At 37.9% G+C, this 20,926-nt stretch overlaps 2 protein-coding genes across 2 annotated transcripts; one reads left to right on the forward strand and one right to left on the reverse strand.

The window, feature by feature from the left end:
* The first annotated feature begins 112 nt into the window (after positions 1-112).
* On the forward strand, positions 113-10,339 carry l3mbtl2 (L3MBTL histone methyl-lysine binding protein 2). Its single transcript, XM_048169962.1, is given in 19 exon segments — positions 113-230; positions 450-899; positions 3,540-3,690; positions 3,781-3,914; positions 3,991-4,105; positions 4,206-4,285; positions 4,430-4,471; positions 4,473-4,548; positions 7,103-7,237; positions 7,315-7,403; positions 7,503-7,752; positions 8,498-8,574; positions 8,709-8,813; positions 8,898-9,045; positions 9,160-9,242; positions 9,344-9,578; positions 9,659-9,724; positions 9,892-10,047; positions 10,148-10,339. Coding segments are annotated over 18 exon segments (2,433 nt in total). The 5' UTR covers positions 113-230; positions 450-530; the 3' UTR covers positions 10,270-10,339.
* A 196-nt stretch (positions 10,340-10,535) lies between these two features.
* On the reverse strand, positions 10,536-20,822 carry chadlb (chondroadherin-like b). The gene is given in 9 exon segments (XM_048169964.1): positions 10,536-11,268; positions 14,381-14,547; positions 14,621-15,307; positions 15,831-16,332; positions 18,750-19,051; positions 19,138-19,286; positions 19,289-19,331; positions 19,425-19,590; positions 20,352-20,822. Coding segments are annotated over 9 exon segments (2,346 nt in total). The 5' UTR covers positions 20,402-20,822; the 3' UTR covers positions 10,536-10,988.
* Between the last annotated feature and the right edge of the window lie 104 nt (positions 20,823-20,926).

Consider the following 20,926-nt stretch of genomic DNA (forward strand, 5'->3'; position numbering starts at 1 on the left):
GATTCTAATCATATGAATAACGTACGATACATAGATATGAATTGTTCGCTATGTAGTTAAGGGTTTTAATAATCATATCGTATATCAAATAACCATTTTATAAAATCAAACGTGTATAATGAAGCCATATTGGAATATAAGAGCTGGTTCTCCAGTCCGGATGATGGCGCTAATGCGCTGTTCACGATAAGCAAACCACTGCACATTGGATTTTCTAAGGGGTAAAGCAGGTAAGAAATGTTTTCTTTTACACACAACAAAGTTCATATTGATGCTTTGAATCTTTGCCTGTGTTTGTCATAGTTTACCATTTGTACAGAGCTCTATAATGTTCTTCAAAGCTTTGTTTATATGCTTGCACCATTGAATGAGTTCAAGTAACAGTTAACTATTGTGGTATCTGGTGGAAATATGTAAGTGTTTTATTGCTTTTTAAACTTAATTCGCAGTCAACCTTTGGAGCCAGCTGCAGACTACATTCCTGAAGACGCCGAGGACCTCTATATAATCACCTATAATAAAAAGTACAAATGCCTAACAAATGCGTTGCTTATGGCTGTGGGAAGTTAAGTGGGCAGAATGTCTCAATGTTCAGATTTCCCAAAGACCCCGTGGAGTTCCGCAAATGGGAGAAACAGGTCCAGAGGACCCGCAAAAAATGGGTCGCCAAGACGTACTCCCATTTATGCTCCGAGCACTTCAGTAGGGACTGTTTTGATCCTAAGTCTTTTGCCATTGCAAAGACAATGGGATTCAAAGGGCTGAGACTGAAGGAGGGAGCTGTCCCGACTGTTTTTATCCGACCACCGTGCAGTAAATGTGGAGGTAGAGGTGTGTCCTGTTCATTATGTACGAAAAAGAAACCTGGGGCGACCACTGAACCTCAACAGTTTGAATCAGTGAGTATCTGATGTCTCTTTCTTTGAAATTCTACAGGTCAAAACTTTTGAATAATCAAGATTTTCACCAAGGCTGAATTTATTTGATCAAAAATACAGTAAAAAAAGCAATATTATTACAATATTAGTAATATTAGTTAACTCCTGGGCAAAAAAGGGACATTTTACCATTTTAACCACAAATCACTGGTCAGGAAATTGTAGCAATTGCACAATTACTGTAGATGAAGTAATTTAGTACAGAATTGCCTTTCGCTTTTGTTTTCTTTAAATGTTTAAGCTGTGTGGGTAAATTTATAGACAGCTTTCTACAGGAAGAAGAGTCAGTGTTGTTCCACTCAATATTGATGTCTTCACACAGTTCATGAGTAGTTTAAAAATGTCTCCCATTTAATTGGAGTTTAATGTGAGACCAAATATTCTTTATAGGGTTTAAATCTGGACTCTGACCAGGCCAAAACATGAGCCTGATGGACTTGTTTTAAGGCCACTTCTTGGTTGTTTTTGCAGTTTGGGCAGGAGCAAAAATAACATCTGATCATTCCTCTTTAGATAACAACTTTTCATTTGTGGGATGCAAGCCATTCAGAAATATTCTCCTGTACTTCAAAGCATTAAATTACTTTTCACAGTGAAGCAGCTCACCAGTACCAGCAGCTGAAAAGACTCCCCACATCATGACACCTCTTCCTCCATGCTTCACTGTGGTAGAGATGCATTCATTATTGTATTTTTCACCAAATCTCTTGTTTTATCGTGATTCATCACTCCACAAAACTCTGCTGAACCACTCTGAATCAAGCTTCCCATATTCTGCCAAAAACTTCATTCTGTGTTTGATGTTTTCTGAGAGAGCAATGGCTTTTTAAGAAGCATTTGCTTAATTCTTGCTAATTTCCACACCAGTAATTTGTGGTTAAGACCATTAAAAGCTTAGTGTTTAGCCATTTTGGGCTTGGCTTTTTTTTTTTTTTTTTTTTTGCCCAGGAGTGTAAAAGGTTGTTTTAATCTTTCTTGCCTCAAACTTTTAAATGGTATAATGCATCTTACTATCTTAATAAAACATTAAAGGAATAGTTCACTTCAGAATTAAAATTTCCTGATCATTTACTCATCCCCATGTCATCCGAGATCTTTATGTCGAAAATAAATTTAGGTTTTTGAGGAAAACATTTTAGGACTTTTCTCCATATAGTGGACTTCAGCAGCTACAAATAGTTTGAAGGTCCAAATAGCAGTTTAAATGCAGCTTCAAAGGGCTCTATGTGATCCCAGCTGAGGAATAAGGGTCTTATCTAGCGAAACGATCAGTCATTTTCTAAAAAAAATAAAACTTTATATACTTTTTAACCATAAATGCTCGTCTTGCACTAGCTCTGCGAGGCGGAAGTACCACGGTAGGGAGAAAAACTCTTATTTTCTCCTCCAACTTCAAAATTGTTTTACCTCTTTTTTGTAAAGGCCGTTTCACTTAATCTTTGCACGTTCGCTTTGTAAAAACTTGCTCGGTACTTCTGCCTACGTCATGTGTGACCTTTCCAATGTGATTATGTAATGCGTGGCGCATCACAGAGCTGGTGCAAGATGAGCATTTGTGGTTAAAAAAATATATATCATTTTTTAAAAAAATTTTTTAGAAAATGACTGATCGTTTCGCCAGATAAGACCCTTATTCCTCAGCTGGGATCACGTAGAGCCCTTTGAAGCTGCATTGAAACTGCAATTTGGACCTTCAAACCATTGGTAGACATTAAAGTCCACTATATGGAGAAAAATCCTGAAACATTTTCCTCAAAACCTAAATTTATTTTCAACTGAAGAAATAAAGACATAAACATCTTGGATGACATGGGTTGAGTAAATTATCAGGAAATTTTCATTCTGAAGTGAACTAATCCACTCGTATATTTAACTCAGGTGCTGTCCATTTCTTCTGATCATCCTTGAGATGGTTCTACACCTTCATTTGAGTCCAGCTGTGTTTGATTATACTGATTGAACTTGATTAGGAAAGCCACACACCTGTCTATATAAGACATTACAGCTCACAGTGCATGTCAGAGCAAATGAGAATCATGAGGTCAAAGGAACTGCCTGAAGAGCTCAGAGACAGAATTGTGGCAAGGCACAGGTCTGGCCAAGGTTACAAAAAAATTTCTGCTGCACTTAAGGTTCCTAAGAGCACAGTGGCCTCCATAATCCTTAAATGGAAGACGTTTGGGACGACCAGAACCCTTCCTAGAGCTGGCCGTCCGGCCAAACTGAGCTATCGGGGGAGAAGAGCCTTGGTGAGAGAGGTAAAGAAGAACCCAAAGATCACTGTGGCTGAGCTCCAGAGATGCAGTCGGGAGATGGGAGAAAGTTGTAGAAAGTCAACCATCACTGCAGCCCTCCACCAGTCGGAGCTTTATGGCCCGACTGATAAATCTGCAAAAATGTCAACAATTCAGTTTTTTCTGTCAATATGGGGTGCTGTGTTTACATTAATGAGGGAAAAAAATGAACTTAAATGATTTTAGCAAATGGCTGCAATATAACAAAGAGTGAAAAATGTAAGGGGGTCTGAATACTTTCCGTACCCACTGTGTATATATGTGTATATATAATATATATAAAATATTATTTTTGATGAATGAATAGGATGAACAGGAAGAAGCATTTATGAATGACAATCAGAACGATGGAGAAGAACAAATATTTGATGGAGCAGACCACAATCAGCAGAATTCCAGTGATGACGGTGTAAATAATTCTGTAAAACGTTCTTCCTGGGCAGAAAATGATGGAACAGGTGAATTCAGGAACCCTTATATTATTGAACTTGCACAAGTACATGCAAAAGTATATGTTGTAAACTCCACTCAATTTCATGTCTCTGCAGTTACATGTGAAATGTGTGGAGCCAGTGGCACTACAGACACCTTCTTCTCCAGGTCCAAGCGCTTCTGCAGTGTGTCCTGTTCACGTTCATACTCATCCAACTCAAAAAAATCCTCAATTCTTGCACGGCTTCAGGTGGGATTGTCTGGCGTAGAATTATATACATATTTATTCAAACAGTGATTTAATTTTTGTGTGTCTTTGTATTCAGGGAAGGCCGCCCATGAGGAAGTCATCACACAAACTGTATCTGAAATCACAGACTGAGGCTCCACGGTCAAAGGCCAATGAGCAGCATCAGGAGAGCAGAGCAATTGTACAAGATGGTAAGAAAACACAGAAATACCTCTTGCCTTTCTCTACAGCAAGCTTTACAAATGTAATTTTGGCTGTTTGAATGTTCATATTGTCCTGTCTTCTTCCAAGCTACTTTGGCTGGATTTGACTGGGGTAGTTACCTTGAGAAAAGTGGCCTCCTCGCTGCCCCTGTATCCTGCTTCAGACATGTGAGTGATTTTTATCCATCGAGCTGTGAAAGATAAATGTGGTGGATGTAATAACCATGATCTGTTATCTATATATGTACATTTCCTTCACATTATTCTTGCTATTGCATTATAAAGGTCAATACATTATTGCCCATTTCACAGGCACCACTTTGTGCTCAATGGGACGACATTCTATGTGGGGTTAAAAGTGGAGGTTCTGAACACACATACAGCCTTGCCTAGTAAGGTGTACTGGATCGGCACTGTTGTACAGCTGACAGGTACTCTTGTGTTTCCTCCACCACTGCTGAATGTAGCACTACAGCAAATACATTTTATATTTTATTATTTGTATTTATAGTAAATCATTAAAATATTATATTTTTTTAAATTACACTACTGTTCAAAAGTTTGGGGTTGATAAGACTTATGAAAGAAGTTTCTTAATGCTCATCAAGACTGCTTTTACTTAATCAAAAATTGTGAAATTATTACATTTTAAAATAAATATTTTAATATATTTTATGTAATTTATGCATGTAATGGCAAAGTTGAATTTTCAGCAGTCATTACACCAGTCTTCAGTGTCACATGATCCTTCAGAAATCATTCTAATATGCCGATTTGGTGCTTGAGAAACATTTCTTGGTAACACTTTACAATCAGGTTCATTAGTTAAACAATAGTCAATGAATTAACTAACACAAACTAACCATGAGCAATACATTTGTTACTGTATTTACTAATCTTCGTTAATGTTAGTGCACAGTGCATTACCTAATGTTAACAAGATTGAACATTAACATTAACAAAGATTAATAAATGCCATATAAGTGCAGTTCATTATTAGTTCATGTTAACTAATGTTGTTAACTAATGAACCTCATTGTAAAATGTTAGCCATTTCTTGTTATTATTATTACTATTAAAAACAGTATTTTTATGGAAACAATGATACACATTTTCAGGATTCTTTGACTAGAAAGTTCAAAAGAGAAAATTAAAGGTAACACTTTAGTATAGGGAACATGTATTCACAGAACTATGACTTTTCCCTCAATAAACTCCTAATTTACTGCTTATCAATAGTTAGTAAGTTAGTTGTTAAATTTAGGTATTGAGTAGGATTAAGATTGTAGAATATGGTCATGCAGAGTAAGGCATTAATATGTGCTTAATAATTATTAATAAACAGCCAATATTCTATTTATATGCATGCTAATAAGCAACTAGTTAAAGGTCCCGTTCTTCGTGATCCCATGTTTCAAACTTTAGTTAGTGTGTAATGTTGTTGTTAGAGTATAAATAAAATCTGTAAAATTTTAAAGCTCAAAGTTCAATGCCAAGCGAGATATTTTATTTAACAGAAGTCGCCTACATCGAACGGCCAGTTTGGACTACATCCCTCTACTTCCTCCTTTAATGACGTCACTAAAACAGTTTTTTGACTAACCTCCGCCCACAGGAATACACAAGAGTTGCGTTTGTAGAGTGTGTTTGTCGCCATGTCGTCGAAACGCTGTTATTTTCATCCCGCAGTCCAATCACCGGGTCTGATTCCGGCTCAAATTGATAAGGTAAAATTAAAGACATGTTTACAATAACACTGAGCGCGTGCATCTCCACGTTATGGTAAGAGGCGTGACCTTTCCGGGCAAGATGCGCTAAACTGCTGTCGAATCACAACACAGGAACCGCTGGCACAATCAGAACTCGTTACGTATTTCTGAAGGAGGGACTTCATAGAACAAGGAAGTCATCAGCCCGTTTTTATGACAGTGGAAACAGCGGTATACAGATAAGTAAATTATGTGAAAAATACTGTGTTTTTTTACACACGAAACATGAACACATGTTATATTGCACACTATAAACACAATCAAAGCTTCAAAAAACCACGAAAAACGGGACCTTTAAAGGTGCTCTAAGCAATGTCACGCGTTTTTAGGCCAAAACATTTTTTGTCACATACAGCAAACATCTCCTCACTATCCGCTAGCTGCCTGTCCCCTGAACACACTGTAAAAAAACGCGGTCTCTGTAGTCGCCACAAGCTCCAAAAACGGCAATAAAAACAAACTGGTGCAGCCTGGACCACGAAACATAATAAACACGCTCCAGCCAATAACCGACAAAAATGATTTTAAATGCGCGTTCATGACTGTTTCAGGAAGTGGGGAGGGGGAGGGAGGGTCTAGCTAGCCTCTGTTTTGAACGTCAACACTTTGAACGTCAACAGGAAGTTACTCCACCCAGGATTGCTTAGAGCACCTTTAAAAGACCCTAAAATAAAGTGTTGCCAAATTTTTTTTATAAATATCTTTACTGTTACTTTTGATCAGTTTAATGTGACCTTGCTGAATAAAAGTATTAATTTTGTTTAAAAAAAATTGTACTGATCTCAAACTTTTTGAACAGAAGTGTATATTGTATTTATACTTTATTGTTATTTTACCCAAGTTTTGAGTTGCAGTGTGAATAGAATATAATAAGTTAAACAGACAGGTAACCACAAATGAATATACAAAGACAATAAAGAAACAATACTCATTACAATACTGTTTCTAATTAAAAACAAAAAATATGGTGTACTGTGATTCATAAACGGACTCTGGAAATGTAGGTTTTTGGAAGTTATAGATAACTTTAAAACCAGAGGTTTTCTAGTTACACATTCACAGAGTATTTTGGAATTTAATAAATGTTATTTTAATAAAAGATTAGATTAAATTATGGGGACTATTATGTGATATTGTGTGATAAATTGATTCATTCTTTGTCATATATAATGTGTGTGTATATATATATAATATATTTGTGATGTGTTTCTCTCAGGCTATAAGGCTCTTCTGCGCTATGAGGGTTTTGAGGATGATGACAGCCATGACCTGTGGTGTAACTTAGGCACGGCTGATGTTCATCCTATAGGCTGGTGTGCAGTGAATAGCAAGCTCCTGGTCCCTCCTCAAGGTGAATGTTTACACCATAGGTCATTAGGTATAAATGTCATAAAAATGCTAAACATTTTTTTTTTTTTTTCCCTACAGAGGTCCACCAGCATATTAAAGACTGGAAATCCTACCTGATGGAGAGACTAGTTGGAGCACACACACTTCCTGTTGATTTTCATGTCAAGGTGACGGCAACGGCAAATTAGTAATCCATTGATGCCATCTGATTTTCTTTCATTTCTGCATAACTGTCTTCCTCTGTTTCCCATCTGTATGTGTTTCAGATGGCAGACAGTTTGAGGTGTCCGTTCAGACAGGGGGTTCGTGTGGAGGTCGTCGATCGCTCGCAGGTGAGCCGTACCCGTTTGGCAGTGGTGGATACTGTCATAGGAGGGCGACTCAGACTGCTGTATGAGGATGGGGGACTGGGACCCTCGGGCGAGGTGCTCTCAGATTTCTGGTGTCACATGCAGAGTCCTCTAGTACACCCTGTAGGCTGGTCTGAAAGAGTGGGGCACTCTATCAAAAAAACAGGTGAGAAGAAACTGTGGTATCTATGGATTGAGTCAAGCCTAGAAACGCACAGATAGACAAAATGTCAGTACAAACATGCAAAGTCTGAAACTTTAACATGAGATGAAAAATACAGAGCTTTGCACAGGACGTAGGGGAAAAAACGAGATATTGTGGCAACAAATTTGTTCCATTCGCATTTGTAATTTAGTTTGTGGATGCTGAGGGAGGGGGGCAATGGGAAGGAAGTTTATGTAAGTAAAATGTAAAATGTGTTTTTTGGATTTTCTTGTTATCTTTCATATGTCTGAAAAAGAAATTGTCACCATGATGTATTAATTCCCTTGTTTTTAATAAATGGTTGCCAGTCATGGGAACGATTAAACAAAAATGAGGGCACTAACTCATAAAAAAAAAATAGCCATGAATTAAGTCTTGGGAACAAATCCTTAATTCATGGTCATGTGGATCTCCCTTTAAAAAAAAAAAAAAGGGGGGATATACATAAAAAAAATATAATTTTTCATTATTTTTGTATGGAGGCCTATTCCTACTTCAGACTTTTTTTTTTTTTTTTTTTAAGTGAAACAAAAAGAAATAACTGTGTGAGATAGAAAGTTGCAATTACGAGAAATAAAATAGCAGTTAAGAGGAATACATTTATAATCAATTAATTTTTATTTAATTTACTTTCATAATTTTTTCACTTGTGATTTTGGTCATTAGGTTATTTGTAATGATATCATGCATGATTTTTCTGACACAGATGTGAATGTCAACATGGGTAGCCATCCAGCATTTCGCAAAGTCCTTCAAAACAGTGCGCCAGATCAGTTTAAGAAGGTTAGTGCATATACTAAAATATTGTTAAATATTAACATAATTTCTTTTTTTTTACTTTTTGTGTTAATGTTAGTTTAAAAATCTTATGTCATGTAGTTATTTTGTACGTATAATTCCTTACTGTATGCAAACAGTTGAGGACCGTTTACATGGGAAACAAGTTTTTTGAGGAAGGCATGAAACTCGAAGCAGTTGATCCTCTGAACCTTGGGAACATCTGCGTTGCATCAATCCGTAAGGTACAATACAACCACTATTTATTACTTTAAATGAATATTGCACATTTCCTTGTTGAAAATAATTGCACTGACCTTATCGCTCAGGTGTTGCTGGATGGATACATCATGGTAGGCATTGATGGTGTCGAGATCGGTGATGGATCTGACTGGTTTTGCTACCATGCCAGTTCACATGCCATTTTACCTGTTGGATATTGCGAGAGCAACAACATACCTCTTACCCTACCTCCTGGTAATGTGCTCAACTTATTACTCCAGTTGTTTTCTTGCAACAAAAATCAATATTTAAACTAAAGAGCCTTTATTTGCAATTTCATACAGTGTTTGTTGTCTCCTTTCTCATCAGGTTATGATCATGCCACTTTCACATGGGCACAATATTTAGAAGAAACAGGAACTGTAGCTGCTCCACAAAGACTTTTCAACACGGTAAACCTTTTATTTTGACATTTGAGCCACATACAATTTGTTACTGCATTTGATGTGTTTTAGGCTGGTCTTGTGATCTCTCCCTCATACGTCTTTCCCAGGATGATGTAGGCCACGGCTTTACCCCAGGTATGAAGCTAGAGGCAGTGGACCTCATGGAGCCCCGGCTGGTGTGTGTGGCCACTGTTAGGCGCTGCGTAGGCCGGCTTCTCCTCCTCCACTTTGATGGCTGGGAGCCTGAGTTTGATCAGTGGGTAGACTGTCAATCCCCTGAAATTTATCCCGTGGGCTGGTGTGAAATTACTGGCTACCAGCTGCAGCCACCCATCGGCCCAGGTAGATTATTGTAATTTTCATAGCATTCATATATGCACTCCAGAATTTGGTTTTTATGTTATATTATGCCCCCTGTGTAGAACCACCTCAGGGTCAGGAACGCTCAAACACAAGCAAAAAGGCAAAACCTTTTATGGGGAAAAGGAGTAAGTTTTATTTGATCAAATTATTAGTTTCTTTAAAGAATAAATATTAAATATTCCATTTTGAATGATAAACAATTATAAATTATACAATTCGCCTTGAATAGTTTTGTATTGTGTTGTCATTATTTTTCCTTCATTTTCTTACTATTCTGTATTTTTCACTTTAGGACGAAGATTTGTAAAGAAAAACACAAGTAAATGCACATCTAAAACCCAGCCCATTCAGCGTAATGAGAATACAGAGACGAATCAACCACAAGAGGCACCAAAACCCTCTGTCACAGCCCCTATCTTACAAATAAAGACTGAACCTGAAGACGAAGGTATGTAGCATTTTTTTTCATATAAATATAAAATTGTATTTATTTATATTTAAAATATAATTTCTGACATGGCTTCCCTGTCTCTCTCTCTCTAACACAGTTATTGCAGTAAAAGTAAAGGTGGAAGAAATGGAAACCCCAATTTTATCCAGTGTACAAAACATAGAAAGTGCCAAGCCAGAAGCCTTAACAATCTTCAAACAGGAAGATGTCTCGGTTTAACCCACCACCTGTACTGATGAAAGATCATAGTGATTACTACTCTTTACTAATAAAAACAAAGTGTGAAGCAGATTGTCTGTCTTGTGTATTTTATTATCCATTGTTCTTTTTTTTTTTTTACTAAATAACACTGGTAGTTATTTAATTAACCAAACTGTTAGTGTAAAACAACAGGTATAGTTCATATTGAGATCATATTTTTTATTTTTATACAGTGCACATTTTTCACATTACTGAAATGTTGTATTAAAATGACTTAAGTTGTGTTAGACATTTTCTGACTTTCATTTTTCGCAAAGCAAAATTAAGCTTACAGAGTAATGTAGATGTTAGCAATACAGAATCATTTCATAATAATATGGTAGATACTGGATTAAAATGACAAATGTATACCTGCTTAAAAGCCTTTAAATACAGATGTGGCAGATGTCTCAAATGTTATGAACAGAACATTTATAACAAACACAGACACATGGTAGATCAGTTTTTTGGGTTTTTTTTTTAAAAAAAGGGTTTAAAAATGTTTTTAGTTAATATAATTTCTTACTGACCAGCATAGTATGTACTAACCCTAACCCTTGCAAACTAAAACTGTGCATTAAGCAAATTAATTCTACACTCTTAAACAGTCTAGCACCCTCACTGATGAAAACTTTGTTTAAAACAGGGTTTAGGTTATATTTATCTAAATCAGTAACCGCAATGTAAATACAGCAGGGTCACACTGACTTCCTTTTCTTTGTGGTCCTTTTCTGCACCGTTTTAGGTTGTGCAATTTTACGTGGTTTTCCTTTGGCTTTAACTATCTTAATGACTTTTGGAGGACTAATTAGAGCAGATTCAGTCTTTGTGGCCTTAGTTGGTTTGGGGTGCTGAGTAGAAGGAGGTTTTTCCCCTGGGCAGCTCTTAAAAACATGGACATCTTTGACCCTTTGACCTCTGAGTTCGGGAGGGTGTCCACAGGTGGCTCTGACTTTCAGATTTACCTGCTCAATCCACCTGGAAGCAGAAGGAACAATAGAAGGTTCATATGTATCATACTGAAGTAAAGGCCCAAATATACTTCAAAGGTGCCCTTGAATCAAAAATTGAATTTACCTCGGCATAGTTGAATAACAAGAGTTCAGTACATGGAAAAGACATGCATTGAGTTTCAAACTCCATTGCTTCCTCCTTCTTATGTAAATCTCATTTGTTTAAAAGACCTCCGAAAAAAAGGCGAATCTCAACATAACACCGACTGTTATGTAACAGTCGGGCTCATTAGTATGTACGCCCCCAATATTTGCATATGCCAGCCCATGTTCAAGGCATTACAGAAGGGCAGCCAGTATTAACGTCTGGATGTGCACAGCAGAATCATCAGACTAGGTAAGCAAGCAAGAACAACAGCGAAAAATAGCAGATGGAGCGATAATAACTGACATGATCCATGATTACATGATATTTTTAGTGATATTTGTAAATTGTCTTTCTGAATGTTTCGTTAGCATGTTGCTAATGTACTGTTAAATGCAGTTAAAGTTACCATTGTTTATTACTGTATTCACGGAGACAAGAGCCGTCGCTATTTTCATTTTTAAACACTTGCAGTCTGTATAATTCATAAACACAACTTCATTCTTTATAAATCTCTCCAACAGTGTGTAATGTTAGCTTTAGCCACGGAGCACCATCAAACTCATTCAGAATCAAATGTAAACATCCAAATAAATACTATACTCACATGATCCAAAGCAAGATTGGCTAGATGAGCCAATGTGCATGTGCAGTCCTAAGCACAAGTCTCAGGTTTCTATGGGAACCGGAGCTTCTAACGGCAGCTGCAGTGGCGCAATGACTTTATCAATCAGCGATTGGCTCTTTTACTTAGAAGGCGCAACGTATTTGGCTAGGGCTGTCGCGGTTAAGGAATTTCCCTTGCGGTATTTTTGAGTGGCTCAATAGCGCGATATGCGGTATTACCGCATATATATATATATATATATATATATATATATATATATAGAGAGAGAGAGAGAGAGAGAGAGAGAGAGAGAGAGATCATATTCAATAACGAAACTAAATAGAGCATTGAAGTAAAGAGAATGTCAAAATAAGGGTCTCCAAAACAGAACATAAACCTGACAATAAGATGGTAGAGCTATTGTTGTATGTATAATAGTTAGTTCCGATCCTCGAATCTGACTAAACAAGACTTTCTGCTGATATTTCACGAGTATAAGCAGAACTAACGTTACTCATCTCTGCGCGTTCTAGACGGGCTGTCACTCAGTGCAGTTACATTGTTGTGACACAAGGTGGCGGCAAGGGACTGTCTTTGAGTCTTTAAACCGTTCATTCAACTGCACGTTCATAAACGCAGATTCATTCAGAGAGATGAAATGAAACAAGCTATTGAAATCATTTTAACGTTGAGCGCCACTTTATAAGGCTCAGCTGACCAGTAATGCTTCGATGCTAATGCAGAGATTTCGCTATCCTTGGACACGGCAACTTTTTTTCACGAATATATGTCTCGGTCTCGGCCTGAAGGACAGACGCAGGTAATCGCACGCGCTCAGTCGATCTCTCTCACATTCACTGTCTGTTTAGGCTTGTTTAGTGCAAATCTACGGAGCCTCTGTACAAATGTGTACCACCATGGTACACATTATGCTATCATTATTACCTTATTTAATATTTAGTACACGTGTATGAAGTGTAAAACGAGAAGGACATAGCCTTTCAAAAAAATAGAAAACATGCAAATATCGCGGTCGCTGCGGTTTTTGCAGTGTTCTGCGGTTGGCTCGTCAAAAGCGCGATATTACGAAATTGCGATTATCGCGACAGCCCTATATTTGGCCATATTGCGCATTGCAGTTTCTCCCATTCATTAGTAATAGGAGTGAACCGTCTTTCTATATCTATAGTCTTTGGGGTTCTGCCTTTGAGGTCATATTCAATTAAAAACATGAACATTGTAAAAATAGCATATAGAATAAATTTAAGTTTGAATTCTAACTGAAAGTGACACTGACACTGTTTTTTTTTTTTTTTCCACGTTTAATACTGTAAAGCTTGCTTTAAAGCAATATATTGTATAAAGTGGTATAAAAAATAAAGGATTAGTTCACTTTCAAATGAAAATTAGCCCAAGCTTTACTCACCCTCAAGCCATCCTATTTTAATAAATATCCTGACGCATCTGAGCTTTATAATGAACGGGACCCACGAGTATGGGCTGAAGAAAGTGCTCCATCCACATCCATCCATCATTTTTAAAATATCTCAGAGAGTGTTTATCAGAAAGAAGAAAGTCATATACACCTAGGATGGCTTGGGGGTGAGTAAAGCTTTGGCTAATTTTCATTTGAAAGTGAACTAATCCTTTAAGGAAACGACTGGAGTACCGAATTGCGGAGCTTGTACAAACATCCAGATCACTACGATCAGACGCTTTCTTAACAACTGTTTTCGAAACAACTGTCATTTTTGTGTTTTTGAGAGAAAGGCTTGCAGCACATATTTACATATTCATCCAGATGCCGTTCTCAGCAGTGTGGGCATTGTCGAGATGTTTGCCAACAGTATACCTCTGAAAAAGTATTGCAAACATCTTTTTACCTCTAAACGCAAAATGAAAAAGGACTTTGCTCTGAGTATATCGGGGCCTTAAATCACAGGAATGCCAAGATAACATAAGAAAAAATAAAAAAAATACAGTAATATTGTGAAATATTACTATTTAAAATAACTATTTTATATGTTAATATATTTTAAAATTTAATGCATTCCTTTGATGGCAAAGCTGAATTTTCAGAAGCTGTAACATCAGTCTTCAGTGTCACATGATCCTTCAAAAATCATTCTAATATGTTGATTTAGTAAGAAACATTTCTTCTTATCAATGTTAAATGTTGTGCTGCTTTAATATTCTTGTGGGAACCATAATACATTGGATGAATAGAAAGTTCAAAAGAACATATAAAGAATTATTTAAATGTATTTCATGTCACTTTTGATCATAAAAAAATGCATCTTTGTTAAAGGTATTAATTTCTTTAAAAAAATAATTAGTGACCCCACAATTTTGAATGGTTGTATACATTTAACAAGCAAAACTCACTTGCGAAGAGGCAGCAGTGGACAATCGCAGAGCAGTGGATTCTCTGCCAAGTTTATGACCTCGAGTCCTGTGAGCGGACTCAAGTCCGGCAGCTCCTCAAGCTGGTTCCCTTCAAGAAACAGACTCCGCAGACCAGACCCCAGTCCTGCTAGAGAATCTTTAGATACCTTCAAAAGGAAACAGAGACTTAAACCAAATTTGGCATTCTTGTTGTAGCATCAGCAATGGTTTTGCCCTTACCTTTTCTAAACCCATATGATTAAGGTAAAGATGTTTAAGTGTTGCAGCGATTGACTGAAAACCCCCTGCTCCGATCCAGCGAATAGGGTTGCGGGAGAGATTAATCTCTGCAAGGCTACTAGCTTTAGAAAAGGCTTCACTTGGAACCTCCTTCAGTTTGTTGCTGCCTAAATGAAGAGTATCCAAGTCAGGTGCAGGAACAAAGGCCCTAGGAGCAACTGCTGTGATGGCGTTGGAAGTGAGATAGAGGCCCCTCAGTTTCTCAGCGCCAGTCAGGAGTCCTGCTTCCAGTTTAGTGATATCATTGTCCTCCATGTGCAGAGCCAGCAGACCAGGCAACAGCTTGAATGCTCCTTTGGGGAACTGGGTGAAACGATTCTTTTCAAGATGGAGGTAAGTGAGATGGGGCAACCCCTTAAACGCCTCAGGACTCAATGAACTGAGGTCATTTTCTGAGAGGTAGAGATAGACCAGACTCTTCATACCATTGAAAGCCCCATCTTCTACCTCATGGATCTTGCAGCGCTGCAAATGAAGGGAAACCACTTTTGCCACGCCTGGGAAACTGTTTGCAGGGATGTAGTGAAAATGGTTGCCCCGCAAGTCCAGCAAGCGTGTGTCTGGTGAAAAACCACGAGGGATCTTGGTTTGGCCTTTGTTTTCGCAAGATGAGTGGTGGTTCTCAGCCTGCAAAATGTATGTGGGTCAATGACAGTGTGTGACTGTGACAGTGTTATTTTAGGGTCATTGATATACTGTTATAATTGTTGTAAAAAGTTATTTATTCTTTTATTTGTTTTTAATAAATATCATAAACTATTAATTCATAAATATCTAAATTTTGGAGAAGTTGCACCACGTGACATTTTATAAACTAAACTAACCTTGCCTTATCAAATAAAAATAATAATAATAATAAATTATACCAAATTACTGGTGGGTGGGTGAGGAGAGACCCCTGATACAACAGTATTATAAAAGCGCTATATTAATGCTGCTTTCCTTCCTACTATAAATTTTTTCTTTCTTTATTTTAATGAGGCTTTTTTTCTTCATTGTGACTATTGTATCAGCCAGATTTTTTTGTTTTTATGCCCCCCAAAAATATCAAAATGAACACTAATTCAAAAATTATGTCATGTCACTGACCTAAAGACCTTTTAGTCACTCTGTAATATTTTTGCATGAACTCCATTAAGTTTTCACTCACCTCACATTCACAGTTGGCTGGGCATTTGACTTTATCTGGGGGTGGGGTTGTGGGCAGTGTAGGCAGTCTGCTCTGCTCCTCCAGCTCAGCCTTCAACATGGCCTCCTGGCTCTGACAGCGCAAATCTACGGGCTTTACCGCCTCCAGATTCTCATCAGACAGATGTGCAGGGCCTCCACATGTACCACCCAGGCGAACGCGCTCCCGTATCGCCCACTCGCGCAAAGGCCGCATGTAGCAGCTGCAGTAGATGGGGTTGCCTGCCAGATTGAGACGAGTCAGTTTGGGAGAGCCAGGGGCCATTGGCTGCAGGACGCGCAGCTGGTTGTGGCTTAGGTCCAGATGAGCGAGATGGGGAGAGAGCAGGATAGCTGCGTTTGAAAAATCCTGCAGGGAGTTGTGATCCAGGAAGAGGTGAGTGAGCTTGGGCATAGATACAGACTCCTCTCCAAGGTAGGTCATGGGGTTGTGGCTTAGTTCTAAGCGAATTACTTCTGGAAGTCTGAAGAGAAGGAAAGAAAAATCTGAGTAAAATGAGAGCAAGAAACAATGCTGTTAAAACTGATTATATTGAAGAATTAGGGCAGTTCTGAAGGAAACATTCCTCAGAGATTTTGGTCCATAATGACATGATAGCATCACACAGTTGCTGAAGATTTGTCGGCTACACATCCAAGATGCAAATCTCCCATTCCACCGCATCCCAAAGGTGCTCTATTGGTTTGAGATCTGGTGACTGTGGAGACCAGTTGAGTATAGAGAAGATGTTCAAGAAACCAATTTGAGATGATTGAGCTTTGTGACATGAAGCATTATCCTGCTGGAAGTAGCCATCAGAAGATGGTCATAAAGGGATGGACATGGTCAGCAACAATACTCAGGTAGGCTATGGTGTTTAAATGATGCTCAGTTGGTACTAAGGGGCCCGAAGTGTGCCAAGAAAAGTGTTCCCCCACACCATTACAGCACCACCACCAGCCTGCACCCTTGATACAAGGCAGGATGGATCCATGCATTCATGTTGTTTACAGCAGATTCTGACCCTACCATCTTAATGTCACAGCAGAAATCGAGACTTATCAGACCAGACAAAGTTTTTCGTATCTTCTATTGTCCAATTTTGGTGAGCCTGTGTGATTTGTAGCCAGTTTCTTGTACCTAGCTGGCAGGATTAACACCCGGTGTGGTCTTCTGCTGCTGTAGCCCATCTGCTTCAATGTTTGACATGTTGTGCGTTCAGAAATGCTCTTCTGTGTACCTCGGTTGTAATGAGTGTTTATTTGAGTTGCCTTTCTATCAGCTCGAACCAGTCTGACCATTCTCCTCTGACCCTGGCATCAACAAGGCATTTTCACCCACAGAACTGCTGCTCACTGGATATTTTTTAGACCATTCTCTGTAAACCCTAGAGATGGTTGTGTGTGAAAATCCCAGCAGATCAAGAGTTTCTGAAATACTCAGACCAGCCCGTCAGGCACCAACAACCATGCCATGTTCAAAGTCAATTAAATCACTTGAATATGAAATCAAAATTACTCTATTTATTTTCTTAATACACATTCAAGAAAGTATTTTTTGCCAAAAGAAATATAAATAAAATTTAAATATGAAAAATTATCATAGACATCTAGACAACTGTCAACACATTTTTTAATTTAAAGGGTTAGTTCACTCAAAAATGAAAATTCTGTCATTTATTACTCACCCTCATGTCGTTCCACACCCGTAAGACCTTCATTAATCTCTGGAATGCAAATTGAGATATTTTTGATTTAATCCGATGGCTCCGTGAGGCCTACATAGGGAGCAATGACATTTCCTCTCAAGATCCATAAAGGTATAAAAACATATTTAAATCAGTTAATGTGAGTACAGTGGTTCAATATTAATATTATGAAGGACAAGAATATTTGTGTGCCAAAAAAAACAAAACGACGACTTATATAGTGATGGCTGATTTCAAAACACTGCTTCATGAAGCTTTGGAGCGTTATGAATCAGCTTGTTGAATCAGCGGTTCGGAGCGCCAAAGTCACATGATTTCAGCAGTTTGGCGGTTTGAGAAGTGATCCGAATCATGATTCGACACGCTGATTCATTATGCTCCGAAGCTTCCTAAAGCAGTGTTTTGAAATCGGCCATCACTATATAATTTGTTGTTTTGTTTTTTTGGCGCTCCAAAAATATTCTTGTCCTTCATAATATTAATATTGAACCACTGTACTCACATTAACTGATTTAAATATGTTTTTAGTACATTAATGGATCTTGAGAGAGGAAATGTCATTGCTGGCTATGTAGGCCTCTCTGAGCCATCGGATTTCAACTAAAATATCTTAATTTGTGTTCCGAAGATTAATGAAGGTCTTACGGGTGTGGAACGGCATGAGGGTGAGTAATTAATGACATTATTTTCATTTTTGGGTGAACTAACCCTTTAAGTATTTAACACTAAGTTAACAATAAGGTTCAGTTTGTTGTTAACATTAGTTATTGCATTAAGTATAATGAATTAACAATGAACAGTGAAAGTTTTTACATCATTTATTAATCTAGTTCAGGGTTCTCAACCTTTTTGACTCCAGGGTCCCCATTGTCCACAACAACATTCAAGGGCCCCAGTGCACTAATTTATGCACTAACCAGTGCTGGGACACACTTAGACACACATTCACTCCTACGGCCAATTTACTGTATCCAAACCACCTGCATGTCTTTGGACTGTGGGGGAAACTGGAGCATTAACAAATGTTCATTTATTCAAACATGAAATGTTTAAAATATATATGTAGAAGTTTAACATTATATTTTAACATGAACTAGATTAATACATATTGTACATACTGTATTATGCTTCATTGTTAGTTCATGACAACTAATGCAATAACTATTAAACCCAGAATGTTTCTTTAAACTCACCGTGTCATTGTCTCAGTGGGAAAGAACTGCAGTTCATTGTTATCCAGGCTCAAACGAGTAAGAGTGAAGAGGCCAGCAAACGCCTCTGTTGCCAGATAATTGAGGGAATTGTGACTGAGACGTAGCCATTTGATGTTCTGCAAACCCTGGAACGCCATGTTAGGTAAGTACACCAATTGATTGTGTGTGAGGGAGAGGAGGTTGAGAAGGCCAAGCTGTGAAAAAGCTCCAGGCTGGATCTCCTCCACTCTATTTCGGTCAATAATCAGCTGCTTCAGTGAGGAAAGCCCATCAAATGACTCCTAGATTGTAAGGAGAGAAAATGATGAGATGCATGCAGAGATTATATCCAGGTTACAGCTACGAAGACCAATCCATCATGTCTTACCTGGTACAGGATCTCAATCTTGTTGTTGGCCAGGTTGAGTAAGACCAGCCGGCCGAGTCTGCGGAATGCTCCTTCCCGAACTCTTCGGATGTTGCTGTTCTGCAGGGTCAGGTGGGTGAGGTAAGGGGTGTGTGTGAACGCCCCTGTAGAAGCTCTTGCATGTCATTTCCTCTCAGGTCCAGCTTCACCGTTATCTTGGAGATATACAGAGTAAAGCATAAAAACAATGCAAATCATTTTAAAGAAATGCAGCAAAAATAAAGAACTAGTGATCTTGCACAGATTACCTCATCAATGGTAGGCGGAACCTCAGTGAGGTTCTTGTTGACACAAGCAACCGTGAGCTGGATGTTGTCACAGATACAGAACTTTGGGCATTTGCCCGGCTGCACTGTATGAATCTTCAGGGCAAACAATATTATAACCAGCAACGTGGAAAGGCTATACATCTTTCTGTGTAAAACAAAAGGACATTTGCTACACAGAACTAATTCATTTAACCTTATGGGTTTTCAGATTACTTTGTTAGAAAAACCTCAGATAGATTAATTAAAACTTTGCTGGATTAGTTTGCCAATGCTGCATGATTTGAGGATTTGGTGTGTTGAACTCTGCTGGTATGTTTAAATTGGCTGGATTGAAGGCATTCATAATTTATGGTTGAATGCAGCCTTCTCTGCCTCACAACTGAATGTCAAAACAAGCACTTCAGGAGAAAAGTCCAATGTCAAATCTGACAAAGTAGATTCTGTCTTAATAGCTATGTCTTTTAGATATTGTGTCAAACGTAAATATACACAAAGGTGTGTTTTCTAGCAGAAACATTCTTAAAACCTTCTTAAATATGTCATTTTGTGATTGTTTAAAAGTAAACACAAAAAAGCCACACTGGAATACAGTAAAACGTAAAAAGTCAGATATAGATGTAACCAAAAGGTTGAACTGTGTAAATATATTTGGCAAGGGTACGTTGTTTAAAATGCTATTAATTTGATTAAAATCAATTTATAGATCAGAATTGCTGTCCAAAACAATAATCTGATATTTATGTAGGCTATATTACATTTCACATTTTTGCTTTTCCGTGAATGATGGTTCTGTTCCATAATTGTTTTAGTGTTTACATTTCGTTGAAAACCTTTTAATAAACTGTTACTTTAAATGTAAAATAATATATTTTACATTTTACAAGAATAGCACATTCAATAACTTACTCAGAAAAATCAATGAAAAAAGAAGAATGAATTTCTCTCGTGGTTCTCATTCAATAATATCCATCAAATGATGACAAGTTCTGATAGGCCTCAGGAATCGCTCCGTCATAAACAATAGTCAACTTATAAAACAAACCTCTTGAATAAATGAGGAAAAAATTATTAAAAACTGTTTCAGTTTCTTTAAAGAGAAAAAGGGCACCGCGAACGAAGCAGCCGAGAAACTGATTTTCCAAATGCGAAATATGCTCGTTGAGTCCCAAGAGACTTCAGACCGCTGCTCTGCTGCACACAAAGACGCGTACTGTTCTCAGTCTCTCATAAATAAACCACTGGAGGAGAGAAGGTTCCCTGACAGGGGTTCAACACCTATATTCTTTTCAGAACTACGATACTGAGAAAATCGCCAGACAGGTTTGCCTAAGTCCTCAAGGCTCAGTGAACTCGGGGCATTTGTGTTACTCAGGCGTTGCGTAAAAGCGCAATGGAGTGAGAGCTGTCCTGACCTACAGGACTTTATAATCATACAAGACGACATCTGTAACAGCATGAAATACGGTTGGTGAACATTACAC

This window comes from Megalobrama amblycephala, linkage group LG20 (assembly GCF_018812025.1).
Source record: "Megalobrama amblycephala isolate DHTTF-2021 linkage group LG20, ASM1881202v1, whole genome shotgun sequence".
NCBI lineage: Eukaryota > Metazoa > Chordata > Actinopteri > Cypriniformes > Xenocyprididae > Megalobrama > Megalobrama amblycephala.